This window comes from Sorex fumeus, unplaced genomic scaffold (genome assembly GCF_029834395.1).
Source record: "Sorex fumeus unplaced genomic scaffold, SorFum_2.1 ptg000024l, whole genome shotgun sequence".
NCBI classification, from domain to species: domain Eukaryota; kingdom Metazoa; phylum Chordata; class Mammalia; order Eulipotyphla; family Soricidae; genus Sorex; species Sorex fumeus.
This window is the reverse complement of record NW_026606081.1, coordinates 55,338,850-55,358,303: the sequence shown is the minus strand read 5'-3', so window position 1 is coordinate 55,358,303 and position 19,454 is coordinate 55,338,850. Positions and strand designations below refer to the sequence as shown.

Genomic DNA, 19,454 nt, shown 5'->3' with positions numbered 1-19,454 from the left:
GCCAGGGGGAAATGATTAGGGCAAAGGCACATTGCAGCCACAGGATACTTCATGCTTCTCAGCACCTGAACAAAGCTAGCCCAAGATTTGCTTTAAGTGGATGACATACATGGGATTGTGAAGACTTGTGTCAAAAAAAAAAAAAGGCAGAAAATTACTAAATTTCTTACAGTGATTCCTTGTTGCAATCATAATATTGTGGGGTTAAAATAAAATTTCACCAGACTCTTATTTTGGTTTGACTTTTTTGGTTGAATGAACAAATCATAAAACTTTACAATTATAGCTCCCTTTATATTTCCACTGGACAATGCAGGTCTAAAGTATAAGCGACACGGGGAAAAGTTTAGATTTTATTCTGTGAATTTTAAGGTTATTGGTGGATTGTGAGTCTGGGAACAAAATAATCTAATTCACACACTCAAATGTGGCTCCACATAGGAGCAGCCAGAGTGGGCTGTAGAAAAGGAAGATGAAGCCAGAATGGCAGCCAGATGCCTGCTATCCAGGGCACAACAGGACATCTGGGGCACAGCAGGCCCCGGGTATAGACCTAGTCAAGTGCTAACGGCAGAAACCCCTCCTAGTACTGCTAAGAGTTCAACTTCCAACTGTTTAGGATGTAAGTGTGTACCAACAGAAAAACTGGGCCTGTACCTGACAAAGTGGTAGCAATGGTTTATTAACTCCCTGTAACCTCCTACTCTTTCTAGAAGGCAAAAATGACACTGGTCTTACAACTGAGTAAGAATGAGTTTTCGATTGTGGGGGTACGGAAAGGCCCTCAAGCCAGAGGTCCTGGGTCATTCTCAGCAATTCTAGGTCAACCAGATCAGCATGAACACTAGGGCGAAGGGTGCAGGTCTTTTGGCTCCTGTAGTACAGGGGACCAGTGATGCACCTAGACTAGCATCCTAACCCCCAAGAGGCTTCTCCCTGTTTTTTTTTTGTTTGTTTTTATTTTTAACGCAGGGTGGAAATGTCCTACCAAAAGTAGCCCTTGCAAATCTGGCTACTTAACCGTTTTAGCAAGTCACACATCTTTTCGATTCTACTTACTATTTTCGCACTGAAAATATAAATAAATAAAGCAACGAGTGCCAAACTTCAAAGGATTTGAGATTTCAAAGGAAAGAAATTCAAATTATGAAGAGGCGAGCAGTCACCTTGATTTCCCCCACCATGTCCAAACACTACGAACCAGAAGCGAGACCGAAACCTCCGCCGGCACCTAGAAGCAAACCCGGAAGCCTCTCTTTCCTCCCCGCTGGACACCCGCCTCTGGCTCGGCACCCAGCCCCCAGGGCGAGCGGCAGAGAGGGGCACGGGGTCTGCGGCACCGAGTCCCAGGCGCCGGCCACATCGTCCCTGGCAGCTGCAAAGCAAAGCTCGAGGTTCCAACCGAACCCGCCGTCCCACCTGCAGCGCCTCCCACCACGCCCGGGGTCCGGGACCTCCGGGGTCAAATCTTAAGGGGCCTCCGCTCCGTCCAAACTCGGCAGGCGGGCTCGGCTCAAGGGGGCCCGGAGGGGGCCTTTCAGAGTCCAGCGCGCAGGCCCGGAGCGGACCGAACCCCCGCGGGGCAGCGACCCGGGAGGCGGGACCCGAGGGGGAGGGGGCTGCGCCCCACCCGCATAAAGGCCCTCAGGGATTCCTCCCGGCGCCACCTTCTGAGAAGCAGGTCCGGACCCCCGGCCGCCAGCCCCCGACCCCCTAACTTCATCGCTCCCAACGGCCCCCGGCCCCCCTCCCCGGGCCCCTCGGACCCCGTTCCCCCGCCCCTCGGCCGCGTCCACCTCGTCCGCCCAGTCAGGTACCTCAGCCCGTGTACCCCTCAGTTCCCCGAGCCCCCAGCCCCCTGACCCCGCGCCCCCCGCGGGACCCCCGACCCCGGCCGCCAGCCCGCGAGCGCACGCCCCGCCCCCACCTGCGCGCTTCCGGCCACGGCCTCAGCGGGGGGGAGGGGCGGCAGCGTCTCACCTGGCGGCGGCCCTCTCCGCCTGACGCGCTGCCCGCCGCGGTGGCCGCCGGTGAGTAGGGACAGGTAAGGCCGCCGAAGCCCTGCTCGCTCCGGCCCGCCGCCGGCCCTCCGTGCGCTGTTTATCAAACTTTTCTGTCGGGCTGTTCGCCGTGACGCGCCGGGGCCCCTCGGGGATTGGCCAGCGCCGCGCTGACGCACGCCCCGCCCGCCGCCTAATTATTACCGCGGGCGGGGCAGGGGCGAGAGCCGGGGCGGGGAGGAGGCGGGGCGGACACCCGGTACGCGCGGCCATTTGTCAAAACCCGGGGAAGGGGCGGGGCCACCTACCGGGGCTCGCTCCCCGTCGCCAGTCCGGAGAGAGGCGTGACCGCTGGAGGGTAGAACCTTGGGAGAAGGCGGGGTCACAACTCGCAGCGCGCGATGATTGGCTGGACCAGAAGAGGAGGCGGGGAGAGGCGCTCTGGGGCGGGGCGAGGACAACTCTTAATCCGCTTGGCCTCGGTTAACACTAAACTCTTCGCCCGGGCTCCGGGATTTAGGGAGGGTCTGATCCCCATGCTACCCCGCAGGGACCAGTACTGACTGAAACTCCAGGAAACATGGATTGATCGCCAGTTGGGCAGAGAGGAATTCCTAGCGCTCTCTAAATGAGAACAGGCACCTCTGCTCCGCAGTGTCCCACTCCACCCCATTTCACCTTTTCAAGCTCAAAGTCCAGCTCCAGATGCTTGTTCCATCCTCTGGAGCAGCACTGTTCCTGTCAGAGAAGGCTCTTAGAGGAAACTAGACTAGAAGCACCCATAGAAAAATCCTGTATAACCGCGAATACTCAGACACACCTGTGCACGCTCAGACACAGACATGAAGAGACACGCATGCACGGTGTGTGGCCCCAGGAACACCTGATCCCCAGAGCCCAGTCCCTGGCCCAGAGATGCAAGGTGAGGGGAAATGTCTTCTCCAAAGTTCCTCACCGGGACTCATCTAGATATAAGTGAGAAGCCCACGGTTTCCTTGGAAGTCATTCAACCTTCAGTTGAGTCACGCTGGCCTGAGTTATTGTGAATACTTGTTTTGTACATCAAGAATTTCTTCACTACCTGGCCTGCAGTTCAGAGCTAGGGTCTGAGAAGGTGGTACCAGAGGCCAAGATTACCCAGGGTGTTCTGGGAGCCTTCAAACCACACCTGGTGGTGCTAGGGATCAAACCCGATCAACCACGACATAAGGCATGCACCTTAACCCCAATACTATCTCTTCAGTCCTTGAAAATAGTTTTACTTTTTGTTTGTTTATTTGTTGGGTCACACCCGGCGATGCTCAGGGGTTACTCCTGGCTCTGCACTTAGGAATTAGTCCTGGTAGTGCTCCAGGAACCATATGGGATGCTGAGGATTGAATGCAGATCAACCACATGCAAGTAAATGCCCCACCCACTGTACTATCACTCCAGCCCCTTGAAAATAGTTTCAACCTTGCAGATGACCTCAGAGGACATGGGGACCATGGGTTATACTTGAGGACTCTCTTAGCCACCATCAGGGAAGGAAGCATCTTAGAATAGCTGTAAGGGTCTCTGGTTTTATGATGCCAGCTCACAGACTCTCTTCTGATACCTCATACTTTTTTTTTTTTTTTTTGCTTTTTGGGTCACACCTGGCGATGCACAGGGGTTACTCCTGGCTCTGCACTCAGGAATCACCCCTGGCGATGCTCAGGGGACCATATGGGATGCTGGGAATCGAACCCGGGTTGGCCGTGTGCAAGGCAAACGCCCTCCCCGCTGTGCTATTGCTCCAGCCCCACCTCATACATTTAATCACCAATCCTTTCCATGACCCTGTGCACATACTCTCAGCTGCTCACTCTATCAAACTCCTATTCACCCTTAAAACCCTTTATTTCTACTTCTGCAATAGTACATTACTAGTTGAACTGAAATTAATCAGCCTCCTTTCATGTACCTCCTTTCTGAATATATCAAAAAGTTGTTTTCCTGAAGTTTGATGTTGTGTTTTTATCATTTGGGTATGAAATGAAGGTGTGAATTGGTCAGTGGGCCCCCAAACCTGCCTGACGAGCATCCTCATTCTTTGAGCTCAGCTGTGTGTCGCTGGGAAATGTGGCAGGAGCTGATGGGATGGAAAAGGCACAGAGGGGTCACTGTCCTGGCTTCCAACCCTACTGGGTCCCAGAGGCTGTGATATTCTTCTACGGCTGGGTTCCGCTCCTGCCCTGGGTTCCAGAATCAGTTCTTGCCTCCTGTCTTTGCTCTAGCACTGCCTCACTTAACATCATGAAGCAACTGAAAGTTAGTGCCTGCAGCAACCTGTGCCCGGAGCCTGCCATTGATGGGTTACTCATGACTTTGTGGATTCCAGCACTTGGCAGTGGGCACAGGATGCGAAGAGGCAACTGGGACGAGCTGTTTGTCTCTCAGCCTCCATGGCTATCTCTAAAGAGAGATGATAATTGTTCTCCATTAGGTTGATTACATGAAAAACAGCCTGTACCCAGCAAAGTATCCAGGGTAAAAAATAAGTGCTCAGTAAACAGTGGTTATAGGTGTCACCTGGTCTGGTCAGGGCTATATTAGATGGCCTTTTGCAATCGTTAATGAGTAAGGGCACACACAATTAGCCACAGCTAAAGTCACTGGCAGGCATGTGGCTGGCCTGCCAAGTACACAAAAGACCAAGTGGAGGCCAGGACTCAACAACACAAAGACTTGGAGCCTTCAGGTGAGGCTCAAAGACAGAAGAAGGCACTGGTCTTAAAGTGTACATGTGTTACCTTTGACCTGGTCGCTGTGTTTCTAGTAGTAGAGATCCCCAAAACACCTGCCCCAGGGGCAAGCAAGAGTTTCCAGCAGTGAGCTGGAGAGATAGCACAGCATGCAGAGCGACTGTCTTGCACCTGGTCGACCCAGATTTGATCCCCGGCATTCCCTACAGTCCAGTATCACCAGGTGTGGCCCAAACACTGAAAAGAAAGAAATTTCCAGCAGCACTGTCTGTATAACAACATCCAACTGGAAAGCCAGGCATAGAGTGATGACAGGGAGAACCACCCAACTTGCCACCTTTGAGGGGACACCTCACCTAGATAGGCCCCTGCTGGTCTCTGCGTACTGGGCAGCAGCCAAATGCCAGTTTGTCCGTGGCAGCCATGGCATCCTGCTGTCCAGGTTGCACACTGCACAAGGAGCACACTCTGGAAAACATTCCTTGCACTGATGTCACGGGCACACCGCTCTTGCAGAGGAGAGGGAAGGCTCAAAGGCATAGGATTCCCATCAAGGACCAGGTGCTCTCAGTCTGGCCCCTGGAGACCCACACAAGTCCTGACCACCAGAAGGGAACTTCCCAGACTGCTGTGCTGGGGGGCAAGGGAGTGGAGCTCTGGTGTGGTAATGTGTGTGTGAGGGGGGGGTCCCAGGGTCGTGGGGTTGCATGACTGGATGGTGGCCCATGGAACTAAGGAGGCCCATTCTTGCTGGGCTGGGGGCAGACTCAGAGTAGGTCCCCAGGAAGTCAGCCTGCGTGCACGCCAGCCCCAAACACTCAGCCCCCACTATCACCACCAGGAGCGTGGGTGGCGAAGAGACGCCGCTGGACGCTGATCTTGTGCTTTTCCTTCCTTAGACTTTGAAGTTTTTATGGGGTGAATAGGGCCACGGATCACGCTATGATCTTCAAAATAGGCTGGAATCAGGAGTGACCACAACCAAGACAGCCTAGCGTGCTCAGGTGGACAGCCCCTTACCCCCCAGGCTGTGGCTGCAGCTGTCCAGGGCCTCCCCGCCCCTTTGTAAATGATCTCCTGGCCACATCCGAGTTGGAGGAGCCACCTGCCAAGCCGCTGGATGTACAGCTGGGGGTTCGCTTCAGTCTACTGGCACCCACATAGCTGGCCAAGCTCCTGCAGAGAGAGAAATATGGGGGACCCTTCACCAGGAAGCCACTGGGAATGGAGCCACGGTCTCCCAGGCAGTAGATGGGGGCCAATGCCCACACCTGGCGCCCAGGCTCAGGGACTCCCAGGCTGGGCCAGGAGGGGAGCTTCTGCATCAGCTCCGCCTAGTCGCTGGGTGGGGGGGGGGGGGACAGCACCCTCGGGTGGTTCACTTCACGTTCCCGAGCTCACTGGCTCAGAAGTCAGTTCAGTTTCCGGAGAAGTGGTGGAAGAAACAAGTCTGCAGGCGGTGGAGACAGACAGGGGTGGAGATCCCCGGGAGAGGCGGGGCCAGGATGTGGGTGGGGACACGGTGAATGCAGAGTCGTCAAGCCCTGGGTGTGGTGCTGAAAACTCACCGGCCAGGGACCAGCGACTTCCCAGACCCCAGCAGTATCCTGGGTCTGGAGGTCCGCCGTCCAAAGGGCAGAGAGGGCGTCCCCGGGACAGGCCGTCCCACCCCTGTCCGGGTCCCTGCTGGCTCCTCCCCTGGAGACCTGCCCTGAACTCAGCAGAGCAGAAACCCGGCGGCGGTGAGCTGCCGTCCGGGCTCCGCCCGCTGACTCTGCAGCCAGGCGGTGCTGAGTCAGCAGCAGTGGCCAGCGTCGGGGGAGCCGTGGCTGGCAGCGAGCCGCAGCAGAGGCAGGTGCTCACCCCGGAACCTTCCTGATGGCTGATCCAGAGTGCTGTCCTGGAATGTGCGCCGACTGGTTGGCGTGCCTGACCCACAGGGCTTCCTGGGACAACAACAAAACTGCCCTGGGCAGACCGGATTGTCCACGCGGGTGGACAAGGTCTGAGGACCGAAGGCCTTGAACAGGGAAGGGGAAGCGTCAAGTCCGGTCCTGAGGCGGGGCCGCAGAGCTTACATCCCGGGAAGTGGCCCCTCTGACCCACATTTCTCCCGTCCAGTCTCACAAGTTTCTCCCTTGTGTCAGTATGTCCGGGAAACTGCAGCTGCGAAGTTCCATCCTTAGCCCTGAGTGCCTGCTTCAGGATCTGGGGCCCTCCTCCTCCACATCCTCCTCCTCACACTCAGACTGTGTGTGTCTGTCACCAAACAGTCCCACAGACTCTCCAGTCTGGCCACGCGGTACCTCATACCTAATAGAGACTCAGGTGCGTCGGCTACGTCGGTGGGGCCCCATCATTCAGAGAGATGCTAAGTCAAACCGAGAAGACCAGAATAGCCCCTGGAGGAAACCAGGTTCCGGCCAGCACAGGAAGCATGGGACAACGCTCCGTTCACCAGCCACAGTTGCTCCATTTCCTGCCAAGGGTTCTGTGCGTTCATCGGACTGCAAGTGTGGCTTTCCTGCTGGTCCGTTCTCTACACACGCACACGAACCCACACATGCAGGCAGTGCTGTGGGGCCGTGGCAGACACAGGGGAAGAAAGAGATTCCTGGGAAAAGGAGCTTCCCAGTAGGTGTATGGTGGAGGTATGGGGGTCAGCTAGCCATGAGTGTGTACACATATATGCACATTTGCACAGTATACATGTGTGCACCCACACATGCACATATGTACACATGTATCCTACCTCTGCACTGCAATGAAAAGGGAGTATGGTATTACTGCTGTGCTGGTACCCACTTATCTCCCAGTCCCCCATGCTGACCATGCCGGCAGGACTCGCCCAACAACACCCCACCCTGTGGCTCAGTGAGTCTGTGCTTAACTATTAACTATTTCTACTCCGTGCTTCCCCTGCATGGGAGAAGCTGGTGTGCCACTGTGCTGGGGGCTTCCAGGGGGCAGGCTATGTGCAAGGGACGATTTGCTCTCACACCTGCTCCCCCACGTCCACCCTCACCCATCTGCTCCCTTGTGCTCCTCTGCCAACGCTGAGGGGGCTGGGGCTGCCGGGACTACTGAGCCCCCTGGGCCCTGGACTCCCTCCACAGAGTCTGTGTGCGCTTCCTTGTCCTCTGCTCGGAAGAGCTCAGTGCCAGCCCTCTTCCTGTGCCATCCCTTGGACCTTAGTTCAAAGGTCACCACCCCGGCCTGGCCCTGCCCGTGGCCAGTTAAAGACCTAAAATGGGATGCCTTTGTCACATCAGTCATTTTCTTTCATAGTACCAAGCAACTAGGCACTTATTATGGGACTATTTCAGTAATATTGGGCACCCAATCATTTTTGGACTGCTTAGCACATGCCCATATGCTTCAAAAACATAAACTTGGTAATGTTTTTGTTTTGTTTTGGGGTCACACCCAACGATGTTCAGAGGTTATTCCTGCTCTGCAATCAGAAATTACTACTGGCAACGCTTGGGGCGAGGAGGGGGGGCACATATGGGGTGCCAGGGATCGAACCTGGATCGCTGCATGCAAACAGCCTACCCACTGTGCTACAGCTCCAGCCCCCATAAACACAAATTGAACAGGTGGTTGGACAGATGAATGGGTGACTGGCTGGCTGGCTGGCTGTGGGGGGAATGGTGGAAAGATAGTGGGTGGGTGGGTAGATGGATGGATGTGGGGGGCATGGTGTAGGACAGTGTATGGGTGGGTGGCAATATAGGTGGAAGGGCCTTCAATGATAGGAGGGTCTGGAGGTGGCTCTGGGATGCATCCTGGTGATGGGAGGGGCTGGGGTCCACAGTGGGCAGAGCAGAGGGAGGTCCCAGAAAGCAGAGGAAGTGAGTGCCAATCTTGCTTCTGGCCCACACAGCCTTGCATGGGGCCTGCTGTTGACAGCAGTGAATCACCCACTAACTGGGCTCGCTTGGCTGGTTTGTGATTTCTGGGACACTCTCCATCCCCGAACCCCAGTGTCACAGGCACTTCCATCAACAGTGGCAGATATCCACTAGCTTCACAGCAGCTTCAGAGCCACCCTTAGAGCACAGGGCTTCAATGCTGGACACATAAAGACACTGTCCCATAAGGCACCTTTCAGAGTAGGGAGAAGGATTTGTGAAGAAGTTCTCACCCACACTGGATGATGGCACGGCTGGATGTTCTTGGCTGACTCCTGCATGGCTCTGCTGAGGACCCCGAGACTCCTCCCGCCCCTGTCCCCAGATCCTCAGGATGTCACTGCCATGCCAGGCCCCAGCACAGTCTGCTGAGAATAAGGCTCTCTCTCTGTAGCCTGCTGCTGATAGAAGAGCATAGCGGGCTGGGGCATCCCCTCCACTTGTTTTTTTTGTGGCTCTTTGGGTCACAGCTGGCAGTGCTCAGGGGTTACTCCTGGCTCTACACTCAGGAATTACTCCTGGCAGTGCTCAGGGGACCATAAAGGATGCCGGGGATCAAATCCAGGTTGGCCATATGCAAGGCAAGGCAAATGCCCTATCTGCTGTACTATCACTCTGGCCCCCAGAGTCCCTTTCTGTCCCCCACACTATTGTAGGGCAGGAGAAGCCAACCCCTCCAGGGCCCACCCTCCCCTCAACCCCCTCCAGAGCCCACCCTCCCCCCCACACCGCTCCAGAATCCACCACCCTCCCACCCCCCTCCAGGTCCCACTCTCCCCTCCAGGGCCCACCCTCCTTCCATCCCCCTCCAGGGTCCACCCTCCTCTACCTGGAGGCTGTGTGCTCCACTGGGGGGAGGGTTTCTCACACATACACCCCCAGATGCCAGAGGGCATGTGATTTCCCCCACCCTCCAAGTAAGGCAGGTTCATAGACTCAGAAAGTTATGCACAGGCTGGAGTGATAGCACAGCGGGTAGGGTGTCTGACTTGCACGGGGATGATCAGGTTCAATTCCCAGCATCCCATATGGTCCCCTGAGCACCACCAGGAGTAATTTCTGAGTTCAGAGCCAGGAGTAACACCTGTGCACTGCCGGATGAGACTCAAAAAGCAAAAAAAAAAAAAAAAAAAAAAGAAGGTTATGCACAGTCGTTACTAATCAACAATGGCTGACACAGATACAGAGTTCCCCAATCCTCCTCCAGGTACTCATGCACCATCGTGAGCCTGACTTAAAAATGGGAAGGAAGGGTCTGAACCGGTTCCCTGAAGCAGGTACTTGGCAGGCCTGGAACAGCTAGCAGAGGGTCAGCTAGGGAACATAAGTCAAAGGAGATAGCAGTGCCCCAAAAAACACATACCCAGAACACATGAACCCCCAATTAATGGAAAAAAAACCCAAATGCACATATCCCAGAATGCACATACCTGCCAGTGGTGCTAAGGGCACAGAGGGGTCTTGCCTTTCATTGCAGATCTCTTATCACCACCGTTGATAAACCTCAGTCGTATCTTACCATACACACCTAATAACAAGATGAACAAAAGCACATATTGTTGAGATGGATATCTATCACCCTGTCCTGTGACAGAATCCATAGGAGGGAGACTTCTATTTACTTAGAAAAAGGTCTGTCAAGAGTCTCACTTCTTTCCTATTTGGAGTATTTTTGGCATGGAGGGGGTTTTCCAAGCAGTTCTCAAGGGGACCCAAGACCACCACTCATAATACCTGGCAACCATTTAGGCAGCTCAGTGCTAGGGTACCAAGATATGGGGTTGGTTATGGTGGCCGGAGCAATAGCACAGCGGGTAGGGCATTTGCCTTGCACATGGCTGACCCGAGTTCCATCCCCCGCATCCCACACTGTAGGAAGACATTGCTTTGGCCTTTCGCTCTTGCCACAGGCAGCTTAGGTTTATTGGGTTACACCCATCACAGTGCTCCCAACTCACTCCCATTCCTCTGTGCTAATCTGTAAACTCTTCTCTGTGCAATCCTCCCCAACCAATTAATCACCTTTTTTTCCTAATCAGATTCTGTTAGCTTGTAAGATCAGATCCTTCTAAGAACACTGAACTTGTATTATAAATTATGTCTTAAAGCAATGTCCTTTCTGTATGGACACAGGAAGACAGTTAATATTATGCTTTTGTAACTTGAGAGTTGATTGACTCCGAATAGTATTTACTCCTGGGCATCTGCTTTCCTGACTCAGTTGCCCTTAGTTCCTAGCACCCCAAAAGCATGGTCCCAAAGAGGGACTGAATGGACTCAGGGCAAGCTGTGAGCTACCCTGGCATCAAAATGGGCCAGACCAAAGCATCACAATACTCAACTATAAGTTGAGGGCATTAACATGGACAAATGTTGTTATGACCCAAAAGTAATGATGAGATCAGGACCCTGCTGAGGTTAGAAAGACTAACCTGGCCTGAGGACTGCAGTCTGGAATATACAGTGAGATGTCCTCAGGAAGAACCAAACCTTAACTTTACGTCTCTTACTGTGCTCATACAGAATGACATTGCTAGAAATATTAGAAGAAGATTTACTACAACTATTTAAGTAGATTTAAGAAGTAGATTTACTACAACTATTTACTATTTAGTGATCAGTTTGAGGGTCTTCGTGTTCCTAGAACAAACAGACGCCATTGGGCTACACTAGTACGCGACAGGGACGAATGGAGACGTTACTGGTGCCTGTTGAGCAAATTGATGAGAAACTGGGAAGTCAAGTGATCAAGTGATTTAAGTGGATTGCTAGCTGAGGAAAGAAGAAAGCAACACACCCTAGTTGGGATCCTGCCCTTGGATTGCTATATAAACTAAGACTGTAAGAGCGGAGGGGAACAGAGTGAGATCCAGAGGATGGAAGGAAAATGAGGGGGAAGCAAGGAGGAGAATGAAGTCGGAGAGAGAGAGAGAGAGAGAGAGAGAGAGAGAGAGAGAGAAGCAGAGACAGAGAGAAAGTCTGGCCCTCATTCCTTCCTTTGCCTATCCATCACCATCAGCCTCCCTGGGGTGAGGGAAGCGGCCCGAGACCAAATGCAAGCGGCAGGAGAGACAGAGCTTACACACTATGTGGTCCCCCGAACACCACCAGGAGTAATTTCTGAGTGCAGAATCAGAAGTAACCACTGAGCATCACCGTGTGTGACCCAAAAATGAAAAAACAAAAAACAAACAAACAAAAAAAACAAGATATGGGGTTGCTTTGGCCCTAGGTTGGGCTGGGGGCCACAAGATGGTCTGGCTTCAAACTCACGTCCTGGCATGTGCTTTGCATGTGCCCCTGATCTCTGAGCTCTCTCTCCCCAGGGCTGTTTTTTATGCCACACCCAGGTGTTCAGCAGTTACTTGGGAAGGGTGTGGGGACCATATGAGATGCCAGAAAACTGAACATGGATCACCTGCTATACTATCTCTTTAGCAAAAAAATTTTTAAGTTGTTTTCTTTTGTTTTTTGGGCGACACCCGGGGGCTCTCAGGGGTTATTTCTGGCTCTACACTCAGGAATTACTCCTGGCGAGCAGGGGGGTCCTATGGGAGGACGGGCGGTCACCGGCATGCAAAGCAGGCGCCCGACCTGCTGGACTATCTCTTCAGCAATATTTTAAAAACGCTATGCGAATTAAAAGTATGTAGGTAGGGGCTGGAGAGATAGCACAGCGGGTAGGGCATTTGCCTTGCACGCGGCCAACCCGGGTTTGATTCCCAACAATCCCATATGGTCCCCTGCGCACCACCAGGAGTAACTCCTGAGTGCAGAGCCAGGAGTAACCCCTGTGCATCGCCGAGTGTGACCCAAAACGCAAAAATAAATAAATAAATAAAGTATGTAGAAGAATTTAGTAATGTCCCGCTGTCTCTGGGGGCTCGGGGTCCTTGCCTGTTCCCTAACCTGCGACTGCTTTACTCATTCTGGCTTCGCAGAAGCGCCAGCCCAGCTCCAGGCGTTAGGCACAGGTACACTTGGACATGATCGCCAGCGGCTGAGGTAGGGAGCTTTGTGCCTTTTCTCTCTCCCACTCGCTTTTCTGTGTCTGGGGGGTGCTGGGCTCGACTTCGCCCGTTAAGTTACTGACCTAGACCCGCGCATTCGCGCAAATTCACTCGCAACACCGTCATTCTGCGCGGTGTCAGGGTCACCGCCGCGGGGACCCTCACTTTTAGCAGCACACCTGGGCCCCAAGAAACCCGCCTAGGGTGGGCGCGTCGTCCCAGGCCGTACCGGCAGACCACGCCCCGCGCCCCGCCCCCCTGCCCAGAGGCCCGCCCCCAGAAGCACGCTCCACTGGACCCGTGAGACCACGCTCTTCCGGCAAGAGACCACGCCCCCGTCCTAGAAGCCACGCCCCTATACTAGAAACCACGCCCCTATACTAGAACCACGCCCCTATACTAGAAACCACGCCCCTATACTAGAAACCACGCCCCGTCCTGAAACCACGCCCCCATCTGCACGCCCCGTCCCCGCGGCTTCCTCCGTCCGCTAACAGTTTGCGGCGGCGTGCGGAGATGGCGGCGGCGGTGCGCGGGGCCAAGCAGCGCCTGCGGGCCGAGCTGAAGCAGCGTCTACGGGCCGTGAGCGCCGAGGAGCGCCGACGCCAGTCTCACCTCCTGACGCAGAAGGTGCGACCGCGTGAGCAGGGGTGGCCACCAGTGCGCGGGCGCGGCCCCGAGGCGCGTGGACGCGCACGTCCCGTCGGTGGGGGCGCGCACGCTGCAGGCCGGACTCCCGGGACTGGGCGAGCTCTCCAGTGCACACAGTGCTCGGGCTCCCAGCTCACAGGCATAGCGTGAAGGAGAGAAGGGCAGAAATTGGCATCGTGAAGGAAACCCACGACAGCTCTGTGACGCCGCATTCTCCTGGGTCTAGCGTCAAATCCCCGCAGCTGGGGAAGGCATGACACCCTATCGACACCCTCACAGACTCAGCACTTGGAGTGTAACGGAGACGTGGTTCCGTGCATGTCTTCACTCTGAGACAGAGGAGCTGCACCTGACTTCCCCCATTTGCACCGTGTCTTCCTCCAGGTGCTCCGGGCTCCTGTGGAGCGGGTGCAGCAGCCCCGCGATTCTCTGAGCTGTGTCCGCAGAGGACCTCAGGGAGGGGGGCCACGGGTATAGCTGGTGTCCCCGTGCCACATGCCCCCAGACTACACCATGGTGTGTAAGTCCAGAAGCAGAGCCTGGGTGGGCACAGAGTTTCATCTTGAACGAGGGTGAATGAGATGGGGTGTTCATTCATCAGGGGGCACGGGTGCAGTCCCATATGACGCAGGGGCGCATTCACACTGGGAGAGGAGGGGTGTCATGCAGGGGCATTGGGCAGAGCTGAGGACACACAGGCCCGTGGGACTGACAGATGGGGGAGGGCCCTGGTATGGAGATGGAGCACTGGTTCCAGGATCCCCCTCCCTCTCACAGGTGCTCTCACACCCCCAGTACCAGAAGGCCAGGAGGGTCTCCATCTTCCTGAGCATGCCGGATGAGGTGGACACGGGGGCCATTGTCCACGACATCTTCCAGCAGGGCAAAGCCTGCTTCATCCCGCGTTACCAGCCTGGGAGCAGCCACATGGACATGGTGCGACTGACCTCCCCGGATGAGCTGGCCGCCCTGCCCAGAACCTCCTGGAACATCCAGCAGCCTGGCGATGACGAGGTGCGCGAGGAAGCCTTGTCCACAGGTGAGTGCCGTGCTGGGCACTGACCTGACATTGGCCCCTGACATGACATTGCGTCAGCCCGCAGCTGTGTCTCACCCACTGTGCCAGCAGCTATTGGGAAATGATCCAGTGTCAGAAAAGACACTGAAGTTACTTTAGTGCTGCTTCGGGGTTTGGGGTTTGTTCTTTGCATTTTCTTAAGTCTCAAAGTCAGATAAAACTACAAGCTTATATTACATTAGTTTCTGTTGCACTGGGGTGTCTTGTGCAGTCCCCATTTCGGACAGCAGGGGGCGCGGCTGTGCTGGCCGCTGGTCACTGGGTCAGCCTCAGTGCCTTGTGTTGCCCCATGGTAACAAGGGGACCCATGCATGTCCTGTTTCCAAGACCCTGTCTCTAGAACTCTAGGAGAAGCAGTGGGGAGGGGCTGGGGTGCAGGGAGGATCCCCATGCGTATGGTGCAGAATGTGAGACTCAGTCCGTTGCAGGTGAAATCAGCTCTCGGGCCAAGGTGGGCGTACAAGGTGGTCCAGGGGTAGGGTGTGAGTCCCTGCTTGCTGGGGCTTGTGCCTTTCCCCTGACTCCTCCCTCTGCTTCTCCTTGTCTCCCACATCTGGGAAGGTCTGAGTGCCCAGCGGCAGGCATGGGTGGGCGAAGGGCTTGCAGCCTGGCCCTGCCTTTGTGTTTTCCTGCTGGGCATCTCTGGGAGTCCGGGAATGGGGCACCATGGGCTGGACGCTGACTCTTGCCCCCTACCCCGCAGGAGGCCTGGACCTCATCTTCATGCCGGGGCTCGGCTTCGACACACAAGGCCACCGGCTGGGGCGGGGCAAGGGCTACTACGATGCCTTCCTGCGGCGCTGCCTTGGCCAACAGCCGGCCGCACCCTACACTCTGGCCCTGGCCTTCCGCGAGCAGGTGTGTCCTTACGTCCCCGTGGATGAGGGTGACATGCGGGTGGACGAAGTGCTGTTCGATGAGGATCCTGCATCTCCCACCTGCTGACAGGCCGGATCGTGCCACCTCCAACAGAGCCTCCGGTGTCACTTTGTCATGATACAGCCATGTTGCCCTCCACACGTGGGGTAGGCGACCAGGTATCTCTGCTGTGTCGCTGGGGCCCTGCATCCCATGGAGACATGGCCAGAACAGCATCATCTCCTGTCATCTGAGGGGCCCTGGCGCTGAGTACTGCCTGCGGTCAACTCTGTGCCCTTCCCCTTGGAATGACCTGGGAACAGCCTTGGGACTCAGGTCAAACCTGGGCCTGGACACCCTCACCTTCTGCCCGGATACCCTCACCTCCTGCCCGAATACCCTCCTGCTTAGACACCCTCACCTCCTGGACACCTTTGTTTCCTTCTGGACATCCTCCCCTCCAACCCAGTGCCCTCACCTGCTACCTGGACACCCTCACCTGCCTAGATACCCTATTCGTGGTTGCTGCCCCATGGCACTCACTCCTGGCCAGTCTGCAGCAGAAAGGGTGGGTATGTGGCTTGCAGGTTCAAAGGCCGTAGAGTGCAGAGCTGGTGGTTCAGGGTCCAGTCGTATCCCCTGGCTGGACTCCCACCCCATCACCCTGGTCATGGAGTGAGAGGGCACTTGGCTGGGCTATGCAGAGGGCAGTGGCCTCCCGATACTTGCGGGGGTTGGCACTGCACAGCCCCAGGGGAGCCTGGGCCTCTGTACTAAATGATGTCCAATTTCTTCCTTAGACATTTTCATCAGCCATGAAAAATGGTTGGTCTTTTGCTGACATTTCAGCCTTGGGAAGTCATGTGCTCTAAGAGGCACAAGCTTTGCAAGGTATTTGGAGCAGAAGAGGGGGAGGGACCCCAAGTCTGTTGTGGGACTGGTAACTGCTTAAGGAGGTGCTGGTCTCTCCCACCGCCCCAGCTGAGGGGTCTCCTCCCTCCCCCCACAGGTGTAGTGCACCGTTCCCTGGGACCCCAAACCAGCTTCCCCCCCTCTTTGGGCATCTGGCAAGGTGGGGCCTATGCTGTCCTCTCTGGGGTGCAGCAGGCAGCTCCGTGCCAGCTCATCACTAACTCCCTCATCTACTTCCCATGGCTTCTTGGGGCCCAGCCAACCCCCTGAGGCTCTTATTTGAAGCGGTATATTACCACCTCAGGATGCTGCCATGTCCCCCTCCCTCCTAAGCCATCTAGACCCTCCTCCCAAGCTCAGCTAGTACCTGGGGACAGTGAATCCTCCTTGGTGACTCGTGTGGCCACTGGGCCTGCAGCGCCCTGTTTGGGGCAGGCATCCTGGGGATACCTGGCACAGAGTTCCCTGTAACCCTCACTGTGCCCTCCAGCTCCCACCTGTCCTGGCCATAGCCTGGCGACCCCGGGAGCCAGCACGCCTCTTGTTTCTGTCCATCTGTAACCTCGGGGGAGGGAGGGTGCTGTGCCCATGGCCCAGGTGCTGCCCGCTTGCATCCTCCTGGCCCTCAACTGTACCCGCTTCCCAACCTCCACACTAAGTGACAAGCATTTCCAGGGCACCTTGGCTGCTCTGCCTCTCCAGATCATCGTTTTTTATGTGGCAACCCAAAAAATGATGATTCGTTGTGAGCAAATTAAGTTTCCCTTGTTTGTTTTCAGGGCCTTATTAAATCAGGGTGGATCTATCTAGAGTAAGCATCTCCGGGACCAGAGCCATTGCGGTTTTATCAGCAGAGAAGTGGCGAGGCATGCCCTCCAGGGGAGCACAACACCTCGACCCACTCCACGAGCAGTATCAGATGCAGCTCAGAGACAGTCCTGGCCACATTTCTTGGAGGCATGACCCTGAGGGCAGAGGAGAGAAGCAGGGCCAACCACACTGACCTAACAGGGTGACAGGCTCCCTTCAGGGTGGGCACAGGGTGAGGGGTGACTTCTCGGTCCAGGCTGCATCTTGGTCAGAGGCCACATTACTTTTAGCATCGGCATCGGTGGCACCTCGGTGACCTGCCCCGTTTCCACACTCTGCTTTCACAGCTACTTTGCGTGAGCAGCAGGGGCCAGGAGGAGTGGCCAGCAGGCATGGAAGTGCAGACGGGACACACACACACACACACGCACAAACACACACACACACAGCAAGGTGGAGGAGGGGGCGTCCTTGCAATGGATCATGAGCTGGGACTGGTAGAGGGGTGAGTCATTAGTGGGGTGCTTGTGTTCTGGGGGAAATCTACTGGGCCTCTCCTGCTACCTCTGGGCCAAGGCTGAAAGAGCCACTTGAAGTTGGTGTACTACCCCTGAGAAAAGGCAGGGTCACCCTTAGGAGCTAATGATGCAAAGAGCAATGAATGCCCCGGCTGGTGAGCACTGGTGAGTGCTGCACGGACAAGGCAGCTGGCGTCACAGTCAGCTACAGACCAGGCAAGACCATGGCGTCTGCCTGTGGGACTCAGCAAGGGCACAGGTGTGAGTGAGTGTGGGGCGTGCTGCTGTCCCTCAGGAGGAAAGTAGAAAAACAATCGGGTCAGCTGTGCAGCTGATCAAGGAAGACGCACTTTCCTGTCATTCGAGACTGAACTGAGAGAACAGGTCTCTTCTGCGCTGGGCACAACCCACGGCTTGGACGTGTGAAGTGTGGGCATAGGGAGCCCCCAAAATGACACGACAGGAAGTTCAGTGCACCTGTTCCCACACCTGTGCTGCCTGGCAGAGAGGCCGGACGTGGCCACACTCAGAGCCATGTGGAAGGAATCGCGGGGTAGAGAAAGACACTGCATTAAAAAAAGGTGCAGCTAAGGTCACACAGTGCATATGTGCCCGGGCTTGGGGCTATGAGGGTTCACTGAGAGGAAGGTCAGCACAACAGCCCCCACTGTGTCTTGAGTCTTTTCTCTGAAAACGACAATTCTCATGTCATCTGTGTGGCAAAGGACTTCCGTGTCATCCTGGATCTCACTCGGGGACACAGGCAGCCTTCCCTCCCTCACCCCACCGTGTCTGGATGCATTTTCCTTTCTGTCTGCTAATAAGTCAGCGCCTGCCCTTCTGGATTCTATTTTTACTCACTGGCACCTCTGTGGAAGCCGTTGATGTCTGTGATGTGGCGGCTTGGAAATTAGATTCAGGTGAGGCAGAGGGAAGTGTGTGAGTTGTGGGGGGACATTGCCCCTGTCCCTCCCTCCCCCTGTCCGTTTGCTCTCTGGGGCATCCTAAGACCTCCACATTTCTCCTCCCAGGGCCCCCAGTGAGAAAACCCAAGGCTCCCCCAGAACATGCATCTGGCCTTGTGTGCTTCCTGCTTTCCCCTGGCCTTTGACATCCAGGCCCTCAGGGAATAGTTGCATTTGATGGAGAAGCTTTGCCAGGTGCCTGGAGGTCCTGGCCTGGGCTGAAGGAACCTCGTCCACCGCAAGGAAGAATGTCTGGTCCCCACTGAGGCTGCTCTGGATGCAGCCTCCAGAGTGTCCCCTGCGTGGGTCCCCACTGGACGGCCCCATTGGACAACCCTGACACATGTCTCCCTGTGTCCCCTGGGGAGGGACAGCCCTGCCGTGGAGGGACTCAGGCCCTGTGCAGGTCAGCCGTGTGCAGCCTTGTGCAACCCCCCTCCACTTTCTGGTCCTGAGTCCCCTGGTTAGATAAGGTCAGACTGGGCAGGTGAGAAAGGAATTGGGACTCCCAAGGTGCTCGGCTGGCCCGCCCCGAGGCCTCCCTACCCTGGGCCCCCTGACTTTTTCTGTGCCTCTGGCATAGAGACAGTAAAGTCCAGCTCATTCTTGGCGGTGGGGCTCGGCGCTGTTCTGGTGGTGAAGTCACAGCCGATGGCGCATTGGCACTTTGCAGCCCGGTGCTCCGCTGCGCAGGAACAGACCATGGGCAGAAGACACCCAGAAGCACAAACATGCAGGCCGCGTGTGCAGGGAGAGGCGTGTCTCACTACTGACGGTCACCTACGCCTGATGCTGCACGAGACGCAGGAGAAGGGAGTTTCAGTGTCTTAAATGTGGCTCAGCAGGGCGAGCATGTGGAGGAAAGGAAGAGTTTCTGCCTCGAAAATGAGAACTCCAAAAGCCAGAGCAATAGTCCCGCGGGTAGCACACCCTGTCCCCTGAGCCCTGCCCTTAGGCTGGTGCCTGCAGCTTAGCTCCTCGGTACCCAGGACAAAGACCTCACAGCAAGGAA

General features: G+C 55.8%; 2 protein-coding genes across 5 annotated transcripts in view; one reads left to right on the top strand and one right to left on the bottom strand.

Moving 5' to 3' along the window:
* Window positions 1–2,154, bottom strand: part of ZFAND6 (zinc finger AN1-type containing 6) — a 41,219-nt gene extending 39,065 nt beyond the window's left edge. The window contains exon 1 of one of the 4 annotated variants that reach the window (XM_056114445.1): window positions 1,981–2,154. The gene's annotated coding sequence lies outside the window, so the exon portion shown is untranslated. Of the gene's footprint in view, window positions 1–1,927 lie in introns of all 4 variants that reach the window. The other 3 variants (XM_056114440.1, XM_056114436.1, XM_056114435.1) reach the window with 3 other exon arrangements.
* The window catches only part of MTHFS (methenyltetrahydrofolate synthetase), a 162,575-nt gene extending 145,682 nt beyond the window's left edge, over window positions 1–16,893 (top strand). Inside the window, exons 2-4 of the mRNA XM_056114446.1 lie at window positions 13,155–13,280; window positions 14,079–14,340; window positions 15,083–16,893. Of these exons, the coding sequence (XP_055970421.1) occupies window positions 13,167–13,280; window positions 14,079–14,340; window positions 15,083–15,324 (618 nt within the window). The 5' untranslated portion in view covers window positions 13,155–13,166 and the 3' untranslated portion in view covers window positions 15,325–16,893. The remainder of the gene's footprint in view (window positions 1–13,154; window positions 13,281–14,078; window positions 14,341–15,082) is intronic.
* Window positions 16,894–19,454: the final 2,561 nt, after the last annotated feature.